We start from the raw sequence: 14543 nt of genomic DNA, 5'->3' as shown, positions 1-14543 counted from the left end.
AGTAAGTACGTAATATATGATCCAGAAACAAATCACAAACACAACAGTTTTTTTCACTGTGCTTTACTTTTTGGAGATTTTGTCACAGTGCAAGTGTTACACAAAACAGAAAATACATTACAAAGTCAAAAAATGTGTTCTAACAAAAAATGCAATGCACAAAACCTGCACATACTGTATATTACAGTAGCCACACAGTGGCGCAGAATTGGGCTAATCCCTCCTATCCTCCGCATTTGGCCACAAATTTTAATCTACGTCGCAACGTATGGTTTCTCTTGCCATACAACGTGGATAAAATCTTTTGGAATGCCTTATCCAGGCCTGGATATCTTCTGGGGCTATGTCCATACACCCAGCAGCCATTGCCTCTAATAGGGACATCTGGTCCTGAGGGCGGTGGTCATAGACCTTCCATCTCCACGCCGAAAATAATTCCTCGATGGGGTTGAGGAAAGGAGAGTAAGGCGGAAGGAAAAGTGACATCATCCTAGGATGCGCCGCAAACCACCCTGTGACTTGCCGGGAGTGGTGAAAGGCCACATTGTCCCATACAATTACATACGTTGGTAGATTCTGCCTGTCTACCTCTCTTGCTGTGAGCCTTTCGTAAAGCTCATCTATGAAGGCAATTAGGCGTTCGGTGTTGTATGGGCCTATGCCGGCCTTCTGCAGCTGCAGTCCATCGTTCGAAAATGCTGCGCACATGGTGATGTTCGCACCCCTCTGGCCTGGAACATCTATCGTGGCCCTTTTCCCAATCCGGTTCCTTCCACGGCGACGTGTTTTTGCCAGGTTGAAGCCAGCCTCATCCACAAAGATGAACGCATATTCATTCTCACTGGCTTCAAGTTCCATGGCTCTCTTCAGGAAATTAGAGAATACACAAGATACCATAAGACAAAAATGGCATAGCTTACAGTTTTGTGCAAAATCACAATCAACATGACAGTGTGTCCTGTGTTCAGTCTTACCTGGACATATTGGTACCGGAGTTCCTTTATCCGCTCAGAGTTCCTCTCGAAGGGGACAGTGTAAAGCTGCTTCATTCGAATTTGGTGCTTTTTCAGCACTCTGGCGATGGTCGTGGTGCCAACATTCTCAATGTTGGCAAATACACCAATGTCTGCGATGATGTTTGCACAAATTTCTCTTAGCCTTATACTATTGTTAGCAATAACCATTTGCACTATTGCATTTTCTTGTGGCAAAGTGAATTTTCTTCCCCTTCCACCTGAGTGGGGCAACCGTTGGGTCCTACAATAGTGAGTCAGACACAAATGCACTGATACGTCAGGAGAGTTTTGGAGACTTCTCACATCACATTACTACTGTTACAAACACATCAGTCAGAATACTGTAAATACTGTATAGTACCTGTTAGTTTGTGTGAAAACCCTCACGATTGATGCCACCGTTGATCTTGGCAAGTTTGGCTGAACCCTCAGACCAGCTTCCCTCATGGACAGACCATGATTGATTACATGGTCGATGACAGTTGCTCTGATTTCATCAGATACAACTGTCCTTGCTGCTGCTGCTCCTCTCCCTCTCCCTCTTCCTCTACCTCTCCCTCTTCCTCTACCTCTTCCTCTACCTCTTCCTCTTCCCCCTACTCCACCTTCACCTCCACCTCCACCTCCACCTTCACCTTCACCTCCACCTTCACCTCCACCTCTTCCTCTTCCTCCTACTCCACCTTCACCTCCACCTCCACCTCCACCTCCACCTTCACCTTCACCTCCACCTCCACCTCCTCCTCTACCTCTTCCTCTTCCTCTGCCTCTGCCTCTTGCTCTTGCTGCATCCATTTACCTATACCAACTACGTAAAGAAGTCCAAAGCAAATGCCAAAGAAGGCCCTTTTTCAACGAGGCACAAATTACATGTAAAACACCTGAGTAGGTCTTTAGCTGAGTAGGTCTTTAGCTGAAATGACCACCAGGTGTTTTGCATTGCAAAACGTATCCTCTGTGTTTTGTACAGATCATTGTATGTAGTGTTGCTTTTACGTAAAAAAAGTAATTCCATGCCAATTCACCAAGAACTATGGTGCACAGGGGGAAAAAAATCTAAATTACTGTAAAATAAAATAAATAAACTATAAACTAAATATTTTTTCTTATTCAAACATGTAACTTCATTTGTCTGTCCAAATGCAGCATCTTTCCATCTACAGTGATCTAAATTACTGTTAGGTTTTGAACAGAAAGTTCACTGTTTTGAACAGAGTATCTAAACATTGGTAAAATATGCTGTAGTTCCACAGCGTTTTGCCGGTAGTGAACATTGACTGGGGCAGGTATCCATGAAATTTGGAAGAAGGCGTCATTGCCAGCATTTGTATCTTAGCATAGGGGCAAGTAACCACAGTTTGGTTCACATGGTCTACTGGTATGCTCACTGTGTGAAGTGTTTATGGAATGTGAACATGGTTTAGGTAAATTGCCTAAAACGATAGGAAAACGCTGTAAGTGAAACCAAATTTATTTTATTTTTTTACGTGGTAATGTCAACATATGTCCTTTAGTCAATTTTACTCAAATAAGACTTTAATTGAGAAAACAGGAATAAAATCCTATGTTTCTGCCTGTCTCTGCCAAACAGTTTGTTCTATTATTTTCTCAACCCACTAGGATATATTTTTATGATGACTTTTTTTAAGCTTCTTGGACACTTATAGGATAACACCAAGGTTTGTGTGTTTGTGTATGTGTATGGATGTGTGAAGCTCCATATGAATCCTTGCAAAAAATTTCATATGGGTGTTTTTGGACTACCTTTTCAAACCTATTCTGTCGTTTGGGTTGGCGGATAGGCTGTGAAGTTTATATAAACAGAATCTGAAGTAGTAAAAACGACAGTGATACAAACATTCTAAAAACGTAAGATTTTGAGAGGACAACATAGCCAATGAGAGCTAATTCACTCCTAGCTGAGGTGTTGATGTGTCCCTGAGCAAGACACTTAACCCTAACTGCTCCTGACGAGCTGGCTGTCGCCTTGCATGGTGGACTCTGCCGTGGGTGTGTCAATGTGTGTATTAACCGATGTAAGGCGCTTTGGATAAAAGCGTCTGCTAAATGCCCTAATTGTAATTGTAATTCTGGGCCCCTGAGGCCCCTCTCCTGTGCACATGTCGGCCCCTGAGGCTGTATCTGATGATGATGACAATGTACCGTCAGAGTGAGCCATAAAACTGCCTGCCCCACACATTACCCTGGAGAGAAAGAGGCGTAGAGATTGAAAAACATAAAAAGAAAGGAGCTGGTCAAGCTCTCTAACATCACTTGGACATCAAACAATGGAGTCTAACATGACTATTGTGACACCAGCATACTTCATTATCAGTGGCTTTTCAGGCATCCCTCATATTAACTACTACTATTTCTTTTTACTGGTGCTGTACATCATGTCAGTGGTGGAAAACGGGGTAGTGATGGCCTTGATATGCTTAGACCAGAGTCTCAAGACTCCAAAGTATATTGCTGTGTTCAACTTGGCGTTTGTAGATGTGCTCGGCAACTCTGCCCTGGTGCCCAAGGTTATCGACACGTTCTGGTTCGACCACAAGTATATCATGTACAGCAACTGCTTAACCTATTTGTTTTTTTATTATGTAAACCTCCTCATGCAGTCTCTTAATCTGGCTTTACTCTCCTTTGACAGGCTAATAGCGATCACTTTTCCATTACGTTATCAGATAATTTTGAGCCTGAAGACCATGTTCTCACTGGTGGCCGCTTGCTGGATCGTCTGCATCCTTGACATTTTAATAGTTGTAGGGTTTCTAACACGGCTGTCATACTGCAGGTCTATTGTTATCAATAGCTATTTCTGTGACTATGGTCTGCTCTTTCTACTTGCCTGCAATGACAATCTGCCTAGTAATATACTTTCCAAAGTGATACCATCTCTTTTTATTTGGGCTCCATTGTTCTTTATCTTGATATCTTACATGTGCATTGGTGCGGCTTTGGCTAAAATAGCTGGAGGACAGGATAGGATGAAGGCTTTTAAAACTTGCAGTGCTCATATAATGTTGGTGGCTATTTATTACTTACCTATTCTAGTCACTTTTAACGTTGCCGCTAAAATGCCTCGTAATGCTAGGATTATTAGTCTTTCTCTTGCAGCTGTCCTACCTCCAGCGTTGAACCCACTAATATATGTTCTACAGACTCAGGAAATCAAACTGTCTCTTAAAAAGGTGTACACAAGAATAAAGCAATCAAAAATTGCCGTGAAATAGAATATCAATGTGAAGTGTCATTTAAGATATTGTTTTGTAGTATACATTCTTTGATCAATTCATTGTTAAATGTTTGGAATGTGTAATTTTGTAAATGTGATCAAATCAATCCTTCATATAGATATTTTAATTGTAAGGCAAAACATTTAAAATAGCTGTCATTACAATTATCATGATGTTTTTGGTGTTAAAAAACACTGAATTGTATTCTTAGGGATTGTTTTAATTTTGCAACTGAAGAAAAGGAAATCTTAAACCTTTTTTAATTTGGAGAATTTAATGCATTGTATTTTTGATTGATCTATATGACAAAAAGTTTAAATATGATCTGAAATCGCCCCAGTCTACTAGGGGTGTAACGGTACACTGAAGTCAAGGTTCGGTTCATACCTCGGTTCAGACATCACGGTTCGGTACAAAGTTCGGTACAATGAAGGGAATAGAAAAACGAAAAATGCAGAAGGCAATTCTTTTTTATTGTGCATGTCTCAGGTTGTACCACCTAGTGTCATCCAGTCTCTCTCCTGAGCTAGCTGCAACCGCCTGAACTGTGTAATCTAAGATGTAAACAGTAAAAAATAAGTACCCCACATCATCTCCAGACTCCGTAACCTATAAACAAAATAAGACAATCAGTTATAAAACTGAACATGCAGCATGTCTTATTTATGAAAGTGCAAAGTACACAGAATTAGCGCATTTCCACCGGAGGGTGCGGGGTCGGTTCGGTGCGACTTGGTGGAGTAGTGAAGGTGCGGTTCGGCGCCGCTCAGTTACGGCTCGCGTTTCTACCGCCGATGATAAATCCAAATCAAAAAAAGATGAACGCACACAATGAAAAAGATCAACAATGTAGGACGTCCAAGAAGGACGGCAAACTTTCTGCAACATTTTCTTCAATAAACGAAGCTTTCGCCGTTGTCCAGAAATACCTTGCGGATAATGTCTTTGTTTGTTATTATCCCCCTGTATCACGGAAGTGCAATTCTGTCGACCTATCAAAGGACAGCGTGTGTAGCTCGAACTTGCCGGCACCCTTTCAGGCGTCCCAGTACCCCAACGGAGGAGTACAGCTAGACGAGTACGGCTCAATACGGCTCAGTCCGGGTCACGCCCACTTTTTGCGTTGGAAAAGCGATGAAGAACTCGCGTATCTAACACTAGTTCCGCATTACATTACTTAATTTGCACGCCAGTTTTATTTAATTTTATACGTGTAGTCTCCATGTAAATCATGCACCAAACCGTGACGTCCGTACCAATTCGGTTCAATACTTAATCATGTATCGTTAAACCCCTACAGTCTACTGTTATGCTGAACATGGTGTGAGCTCATAAGGAGATTCAGTCCAATATTGATTGTTTTAGCTTCATGTCAGTACGTATAAACTCCATCAATGTCTCACCTTTAATATTTATGCAGTTAAAGTCATAGATATATTTATGGTTCTTTGCTTGGATCTGTTTTGGTAGGTTTTTTATATTCAATGTGTCTAGACATTTAAAACAGGCTGGCACATTATTCTGCTGGTGTTATACTGTGCAACTACACAAATCAACCAAATTAAATGAAAATTTTAACCTGTTAATGTATATTCAATTGTCTGAAGTTGGAACATAGAAATATTTATTTTAATTAATAATTAATATTCTTTCAGAAACCATTTAGGTTTTCACCTAGGATTGGGGAAGGCATGACCCGTCCTCTGCATCTAACTGTTTTAGTTTTTGCTATTCGGCTGTCTTCGTCAAATTAACTCAAGTCTAATGAATTTTTTTCTATGAATAATAAGTCAACCAAGTCTAAAATGAATACGTGACCTGAACTCCAGTCTTTTGGGTGAATGGGTTTATCCATCCAGCCAATGCATGGATGTAAGGGGGCCTTGGCTCATGCATCAGAACTCTTTAGAGTGGAATGCCATCTGAATCCCTCCTGAGCAGGGCCGTGCACAGACAATGTTGGGGCAGTACGAGGCCAACAACCCCCCGTAATAATGATGATAGATTGATTATGATTCAGTTTAGTGATGTCTACCAGTGGCGGCTGGTGGTTTTTAAAGTGAGGGAGGAAGGACTGCGCGCTTGGTTGCCATTGGCCTGCTTGCACTGTTGGTGTATGGTGGCATAAGAATGTGAGACTCAAGTTGTTTCAGGGTGTTTTGGTGAACTACAAAATAGCAGGGAGGGAGTTATGTGAACAAAATGTATACAAAGCCACCAGTGGCATCACTGTAATTTGAGAAGGAAAGGATGCAAAGCATATTAGTCAAATCAGGCCTACTATTGATTTGTAAAAGTAAATAAAAAAATCTGGGCCTATTATTGGGCCTATTTTTGCCCTCACTGACTGAAGTTATTTAGCTATGTTTATTTTCAGTTACAATTGCTTGTAATGCTACCAGTAAGTCATGCGTACCTAGCAAACCATGTAGCACTCACAATACTGACGTTGCCATTACTTCTGATGACCTTGATTTTGGGAAGTGGTCTACCTCTTTCTGAATGAATGGAATGGTTTTTGTAATAAGACGTTAACAATGTCCTCCGTTTCCAATGTTTCCATTGTGCATTTAGGATCTCGCTATCGCAGATTTCACTTGCTCTGCGTCTCTCAGACTGAGCACCGCGGCAATGCAGACCGGGTTTGTCATCGACAGCGTTGCCAGATTGGGCAGATTTCCCGCCCAATGATAATTTTTCCAGCCTAACATGGTTAAAAGTAGCCCAATTGGGTGGGAAATCGGACCAATCTGGCAACACTGCTCAACATCCAGGGATCCTGCTTATTGGTTCATAGCGCAGACGGATAGTTTTTTGCGCGAATCAGACCCCTTAAGGTCCCACCCACTCAGAGGAGGATTTTCCTCCTCTCTCCCATTGAAACCCATGTTATCCACCGGCCGCCAGTACTTTCGGGAAAATGAATGGGAGTCAACGGCGGCGGAGGGAGGACGTTCCTCCCTGAAGTTATTGTCAATCGGCTATAGGGGGTGCTAATGTCCCTTTACCCAGGGAAACAAACATTATATATTCAAAGGCAATAAAGTAGTCAAATTTAAGGGCATTAATTCATTACAATAGTCGGGGCAATCTAAATGTTTTATTCTCAACAATGTTAGGGAGGATCTTCCTCCCTCTCCTCAATGGAGAAGCCTCCACTGATGTCTACAGTTAACCGTTAACTGTAGACATGCCTAATGGCCGAGACCGGTTAGGCATGTCGGCCTAAAGGTTAATCTTCCTATACACGTTGCATATACGTAATACACGGCATCGCTTGCTAGCACTCTGAGGTAAGAAAATTAAGCGTGCGAACAAAGCTTGGTGTGGGACTATTTCCTCCAGAAAGGCAACAAACTAAAATGTAAATTGTGTACTCTCCTTTGACAGGCTAGTGGCGAATCAATCAAGAAGATCCAGGGAATCGGTCGTGTAAAGCATCGATCAGGTGTTGAATGTAGCTTGCTCGGGCATTTTTGAAGGCTTCAACGGACCGGTCGCCTGCATGGGTCACTTGAATGCCTTTGTTGGGAGTTCGTTTGGTACCTCTGTTCTTCTGGACCGGGTGCATTTTTGTTTTCTTACTGTACCAAAAATGAACCGAACCGTGACCTCAAAACCGAGGTTCGTACCGAACCAAGATTTTTTTGTACCGTTTCACCCCTACATAATTTTAGAATGAAAGAGGCTGGGGTTTTGTTTGATATAATTTGTTTATATTGTTCAGTAGTATATGCCTACATGAGGCAGTAGAACAGTTAACAGACGAGCTGAGGTGGTGACGTCATAGAGTACGCTACCGTTCCAATTGCAGGTGCGTCCTCCCGTCCTCGGAAGTTTTGTACTTTAGCCAATGACGACAAAGGGGCAGGAGTCAGGTCTGTATCTGAGGAGGAGGACATTGTACTTTCAGAGTAAGGCATACAACTGCTGGCCCAAGACATGAACCTGAAGAGAGAGAGCGAAAGAAAGACAGGAGCTGGTCAAGCTCTCTAACATCACTTGGATATAAAGAAATGGACTCTAACATGACTATTGTGAGACCAGCATACTTCATTATCAGTGGTTTTTCAGGCATCCCTCATGTTAACTACTACTATTTCTTTTTACTGGTGCTCTACATCATGTCAGTGGTGGAAAACGGGATAGTGATGGCCTTGATCTGCTTAGACCAGAGTCTCAAGACTCCAAAGTATATTGCTGTGTTTCATTTGGCGTTTGTAGACGTGGTCGGCAGCTCCGCCCTGGTGCCCAAGGTTATCGACACCTTCTGGTTCGACCACAAGTACATCTCGTACAGCAACTGCTTAACCTATTTGTTTTTTTATTATGTGATCCTCACCATGCAGTCTCTTAATTTGGCTTTAGGCCCAATCTCAATACTTCCCCTTACCACTTATCTTCCCCCTTACCCTTGAAGTTGCGCGTTCATGTGAGAGCTAGTGGTGTCTCAATACCCAATTTGATCAAGATTAAGGGATAAGATTGAGTGCTATGTACCCCTTATTTTTAAGATGATTTGAGAGCTCACTTGCTCCTCCAAGGGCTATCCCAGAGCACATAGCGAAACCGGGAATTTTCAAAAAAACATGGCTGCTTGAAGCGAGGAATATTTTACAGCTATCTACACAACTTTTTATATGTTTATAATGACTCGGTTTGATCTGAAATGTGCTACACGAAAGATGCATAGTATTGTAGGTCTTAACTGAAGCTTTCAAACGGTAGTTTTAGGATACAATTAGCGCGTATACCACCACTCCATTGGCTTATATGGTAGCTTGCCAGCTAGATGCTCAGGCCTGCAGCGGATTCGAATTGTATCCGAATCCGTTCGGTTCGTTTACCACAGTTCGGAGCATTCTGGAGATCCGCGGATTTCGGTTTCATGAAGGCATTGCCTTATGTAGCGTATTTTGCCTACTGTAGCCTACGTCCGATACAAAGGGTGTTTAGGACCCAGCGGAATGCATTCTCTCCAGTGCTGCCCGAGCCAATGAGACTTTTCCCGCCCCTCCCTTCAGCCTGTCAGCGTTCAAAACAAACTGGGCTTTAAACTTCGTTGCGCTCGTCGCCAGAGTTCTAAGCCTCGTCGGCCGTTATCCCTTACATGTTACACTCAGTGCACCATGTTTTCAAATGCATTTAGGGGAACATTTATTGCACAAAAAAGCCTTGCAAGTTGTCTGATTGCAGTCAATTAACACATTGCAAATAGCCTGTGGGTCTCATTCATTTTTGTGTTTCTCCCCCAAACCCTCCGTCAAAAAAAAGTCAGCCTTTTTACTATCACGGACATGATCCTAATCCGAACCGTATCCGAAACCGAGGCCCAAAACGGTTATCTGAACCGAACTGTGGACACACTGATCCGTTTCACCACTATGCTACACACACCCTCAACTCTTCAACGATGGCGGCAGCATCTAAGATATATATATATATATCGCTCTTCTTCTCTGGCTTTTATTGGCGTTTCGGCACTCTGGTGACGGGGCAGCCAGCTGGCGACGATGAATGATGACGTACCCGAAACCGAGTGGCGTCTCATTTCATAGGGGAAAGATCTCAGCCCTTGGCCCTTACACTTGCAAGTGCTAGGGTTAAGACAAAGACAAAGACAAAGCAAAAGGGGCAAGGGGAAGAATCGAGATTCGGCCTTACTCTCCTTTGACAGGCTAATAGCGATCACCTTTCCATTGCGTTATCAGATCATTGTGAGTCTGAAGACCATGTTCTCACTGGTAGCTGCTTGCTGGTTTATTGCCATCCTTGTCAACTTGATAGTTGTAGGGCTTCTAACACGACTGTCCTACTGCAGTTCTGTTGTTATCAACAGCTATTTCTGTGACCATGGGCCGCTCTATCGACTTGCCTGCAATGACAATCGGCCCAATCATATAATTTCCATAGTGTTACCAGTTTTTATTATTTGGGCTCCATTGCTCTTTATCTTGATATCTTACATGTGCATTGGTGCAGCTTTGGCTAAAATAGCTGGAGTACAAGATAGGATGAAGGCCTTTAAAACATGCAGTGCCCATATAATGTTGGTGATTATTTATTACTTACCTATTCTGGTCACTTTTAGTGTTGCTGCTAAAATGCCTCGTAATACAAGGATAATTAGTCTTTCTCTTGCAGCAGTCATTCCTCCAGCGTTGAACCCACTAATTTATGTTCAACAGACTCAGGAAATCAAACTGTCCCTGAAAAAGGTGTTCAAATGAAGTAGAATATCGATGCGTGATATTTAATTTCAAATATTGTGTCGGAAGTGTACATTTTTTGTTAGGCAAAACATTTGTAATAGTCAGCACAATCTTTGAATTTTTGGTATTAAAACCTTTGTCTTTTGTAATTGAAGAACAATAACTCTTAACCCATTTAATTCTGAGAAATTAATGCATTGTTGTTTTGAGTGATCTATGTCAGGGGTTCTCAAACTATATGAGGCTGGGGACCCCCCATAGGGCAGAATTTTTTTCAAGGACCCCCTCATAACCGCAACATAAATAATCATATAGGCTCATGTCTGTTTGTTCTGTTAGATGCTTTTGAACTCTTTTATGCTTCATTCATTCAGTGATAATACCACAATAGTGTTAAATAAGCATTTTATTGCATTTTGGCATAACTTTACAATATGTTAATAGATATATATATATATTTTTTTATAAATGTGTGTAAAAATTTCGCCCACATGCACACAAATAGTCGGGCCATTTGGTAATTCATCACAGCAAATAACAATGAAGGACAGTGATAATTATCAGATGTAACAGACAATATACTGTGAAAATACTAATAATAAAATACTCAATGCATTGAGAGACAATTGTTTTAGTAGGTAAATCCTGAATCAAAGCTAAATCTGTGTGTGTGTGTGTGTGTGTGTGTGTGTGTGTGTGTGTGTGTGTGTGTGTGTGTGTGTGTGTGTGTGTGTGTGTGTGTGTGTTGCAACAATAGTGCAACCGGCTAGTAAAGTATAGTGCTAATAGATAGATAGACCGATATTGATTTTGGAGGGCCGATGCCGATTATTTTCAGAGAAAAATTCTGATTACGATTAAATCGGCAGATTATTTAAAAAAATGGAGAAGCATATCAAACTTATTTTTGGATCCCTTAAATATACTTTAAACACTTGTGACGAATATGTGAATTGAATGCAGAACCTTTGAGTGTTTTAGCATACATTTACTGTCAAAAATTCGTGCAAATACAGCCTTATCTTATTGTTATCTTTTCTTATTAAAATAAAATAAAAAAGATCTTAAAAAAAATTGTGCAGGAACTTCTTTTTATTGGTAACATAATTCTAACATAGCAGTTTTTTACTTACATATTGGAACAAATAAAGAAATCAAATTACTGCAAAATAATGAGTTGTGTGAGGCTGGGGCAAGCAGCATATTAACATCTTGTGCAACAATCTTTTGACATAAATGCAGGCAGAAGAACTTTTTTGTGACTGTACACAACATATTTGAAAACTATATTTAATGCTAACATAAAATAACTAAAGGAACGAGGTAATGAAAAAACATATGGATATTTTCCAAAAAAAATTCTATTCACATGCCCCTGCCAGTCATAGGGCCCTATTTTAACGGTCTGAAACGCAAGTGGGAAGCGCAAAGCGCAAGTAGCTTTGTGGGCGGTTCTACGGCGCTATCGCTATTTTACAGGCGGATAAATGACGCTTGCGCCGCGGCGCAAGTGTCAAAAGGGTTGGTCTGAAGCAGCCTAATTACCCGTAGGTGTGGTTTGGGCGTAACGTGCAACAAACCAATGTGAGTGCCAGCTCCCATCCCCTTTAAGAGCCATGAGCGCATTTGAATCGGACGAGTTGATATTTTGACAGCGCGTCTGCAGTCTCCGATGAGACAGATGAACATGAATTTCAAACTGCAAATGGCTTAGTTTATTGCCAAATAATATGGCCTAATTCACACATGGAATAAGGGGGTTTCTTCCACAACTTCAGAAATACTGAGTCCTCAAATAAATTTCGGCAAAGAAAACGTATGATAGGCTATAACATATGATATGCGGTAACTGTGGTTCTATTTAATGATATACGCAATACATTATAAACATTGTTTCTTATCAGTATTGTATGCTATCCTAATATGCATGTGTCCCCGCGGTAATAGACATTGCCATTGATTGTATTATGCGTTACGTGTTTAGTTTGCCCAAGTGAAGGAGTTCAAGTACCTCGGGGTCTTGTTCGCGAGTGAGGGAACTATGGAGCGTGAGATTGGCCGGAGAATCGGAGCAGCGGGGGCGGTATTGCGTTCGCTTTACCGCACCGTTGTTACGAAAAGAGAGCTGAGCCGCAAGGCAAAGCTCTCGATCTACCGGTCGATCTTCGTTCCTATCCTCACCTATGGTCATGAGGGTTGGGTGATGACCGAAAGGACGAGATCGTGGGTAGCCTACAAGCGGCCGAGATGAGTTTTCTCAGAAGGGTGGCTGGCGTCTCCCTTAGGGATAGGGTGAGAAGCTCAGCCATCCGTGAGGAACTCGGATTAGAGCCGCTGCTCCTTTACTTAGAAAGGAGTCAGCTGAGGTGGTTCGGGCATCTGGTAAGGATAAGAAATACCATGCAAATTAAATTTAAATGAAGTGAAATTTCGAGGTTGGAAACTGGGCGCCTTACAGAGCACACACGCGCGCCCGCATTCATTCATTCTTTTTAACACTCACTCGCGGTAAAACATTGTTTTTCACGATCAAATAGGCCCACTCATCAATCCTAAAAGTTATGGGCATGTAGGCCTACACGATGTCTGTGTCAAGAAAATATGTGTTTGCTGTACGGTGTTTGCAGATGCATTGATTTAAAAGTAGCCTACAACTTATTACCGCTGCATCAGCTGTTCTTTCCCAAATAATTTACCAAGAATGTGCGGCTAGGTAGATGAGAGAAGCAAAGTGTATGCGCGAGGTGCACAAGCAATCCGTATGCATGCGCCCTTAAAATAGCGTCTGAACAACGCGCCACTGACTTTAAACCAGGTATTTCCTGGTCAGTAGTGCAATGGTATTCAGAGACGGCAGAATACCGTTTGCGCCAGAACACGCCTCCTCCTTCCGCCGAACCGCCCCTTGCGGCGCATGATCAATCCCTAATTTACCGGCGAGTGGCGCTGGTGGAAAAGAACGCTCTGCGCCAGTTGTAAACTAGCAACGACACATGCGCCAGTGACTAAGTCACTTGCGCCGGATGCAAGATAGGGCCCACCGTGTTCATTTTGGAATGGAAAACCTAGGGTTACCGCAAACCCTGGGTTAACTTACCCGGTTATGTGATAAAACCGGCTTTGTGGAACACCCCACTGATCAGGTCAGTCAGTTGTGAGGGGCAGTATGGGGACACCCCCCCCCCCCCCAGTTATATTGATGACAGAAGGATAAGGATTCCAGTGTTTCCCCTAGAATTTTTTTTAGGCCCGGTGGTAAGAGCTGATAGTGTGATTTGTTATACATTTTTCACGGGATGCTAGAGTATTTGTTGGTTATTTCCATATAAAACACTTGCTTAGCCATCACAGGTTGATAATGATTCAACACTGACAAGTGTTGGGAGGAGATAATGATCTCCTCCCTCTGCCCCTCTGACTTGTTCCTCCACACCTGTCACTCGCCCTTCTTCCCCACCTGTACTCTCGTTTGGCACCGTGTTTAGGAAGAACCTTGAAATACCTTTTTGTCCTTCATCCCTTTTACGTTTTTTTGGTGGTGCCATGCTAATGATGATATTACTTAATGCTGTCAGATTGTCCGTTATGATGGGGCATCATCTGCGCACGCGCAACACCGCATTTTTTTTTTTTTTTTAAATTATTTTTTAAAAATCTTTTTCTCTTTTTTAATTTTTTTTTTTTTTTTGGCCGGTTGTTGGCCTGGCGGGGGCGCTCGTTGGCCTGGCGGCCCGCCAGGCCTGAACAATGGTAGGGGAAACACTGGATTCTGTTTAATCTGATATATTTACAATGAAATTAATTTATTTTGGGCGACAGAACTTTAGCCAATCAGAGCGAAGGGACCAGAGCCCGGGCCCCTGAGGCCCCCCTCCTGTCTGCTCCTGAGGTTGTATTTGGTGTTGATGACAATGAGGACAATGTTTATGGCTCACTCTTTTATAGAGTGAGCCATAAAGTTGCTCACCCCGCACATCACTCTGGAGAGAGGGAGAGAAAGAGAGACAGAGATCGATTGAAATACTTAAACAGAGAGGAGCTGGCCAAGCTCTCTAACATCACTTGGATATCAAACA

The 14543-nt window shown here is 42.2% G+C and overlaps 2 protein-coding genes across 2 annotated transcripts; both read left to right on the top strand.

Annotated features, from left to right (window-relative positions):
* Window positions 1–3304: 3304 nt before the first annotated feature.
* On the top strand, window positions 3305–4252 carry LOC115547986 (olfactory receptor 2A12-like). The gene has a single exon (XM_030362528.1). It carries the CDS (start codon window positions 3305–3307, stop codon window positions 4250–4252), a length of 948 nt encoding a protein of 315 aa, XP_030218388.1.
* Window positions 4253–8271: 4019 nt separating this feature from the next.
* Window positions 8272–10523, top strand: LOC115547813 (olfactory receptor 2A12). The gene is made up of 2 exons (XM_030362278.1): window positions 8272–8616; window positions 9901–10523. The coding sequence occupies exons 1-2, from the start codon at window positions 8272–8274 to the stop codon at window positions 10483–10485; spliced, it is 930 nt and encodes a 309-aa protein (XP_030218138.1). The 3' UTR covers window positions 10486–10523.
* Window positions 10524–14543: the final 4020 nt, after the last annotated feature.

This window comes from Gadus morhua, chromosome 7, assembly GCF_902167405.1.
Source record: "Gadus morhua chromosome 7, gadMor3.0, whole genome shotgun sequence".
In the NCBI taxonomy this organism is placed as follows: domain Eukaryota; kingdom Metazoa; phylum Chordata; class Actinopteri; order Gadiformes; family Gadidae; genus Gadus; species Gadus morhua.
Note: the sequence above shows the minus strand (reverse complement) of the source record. Positions and strands in the feature narration are given on the sequence as shown.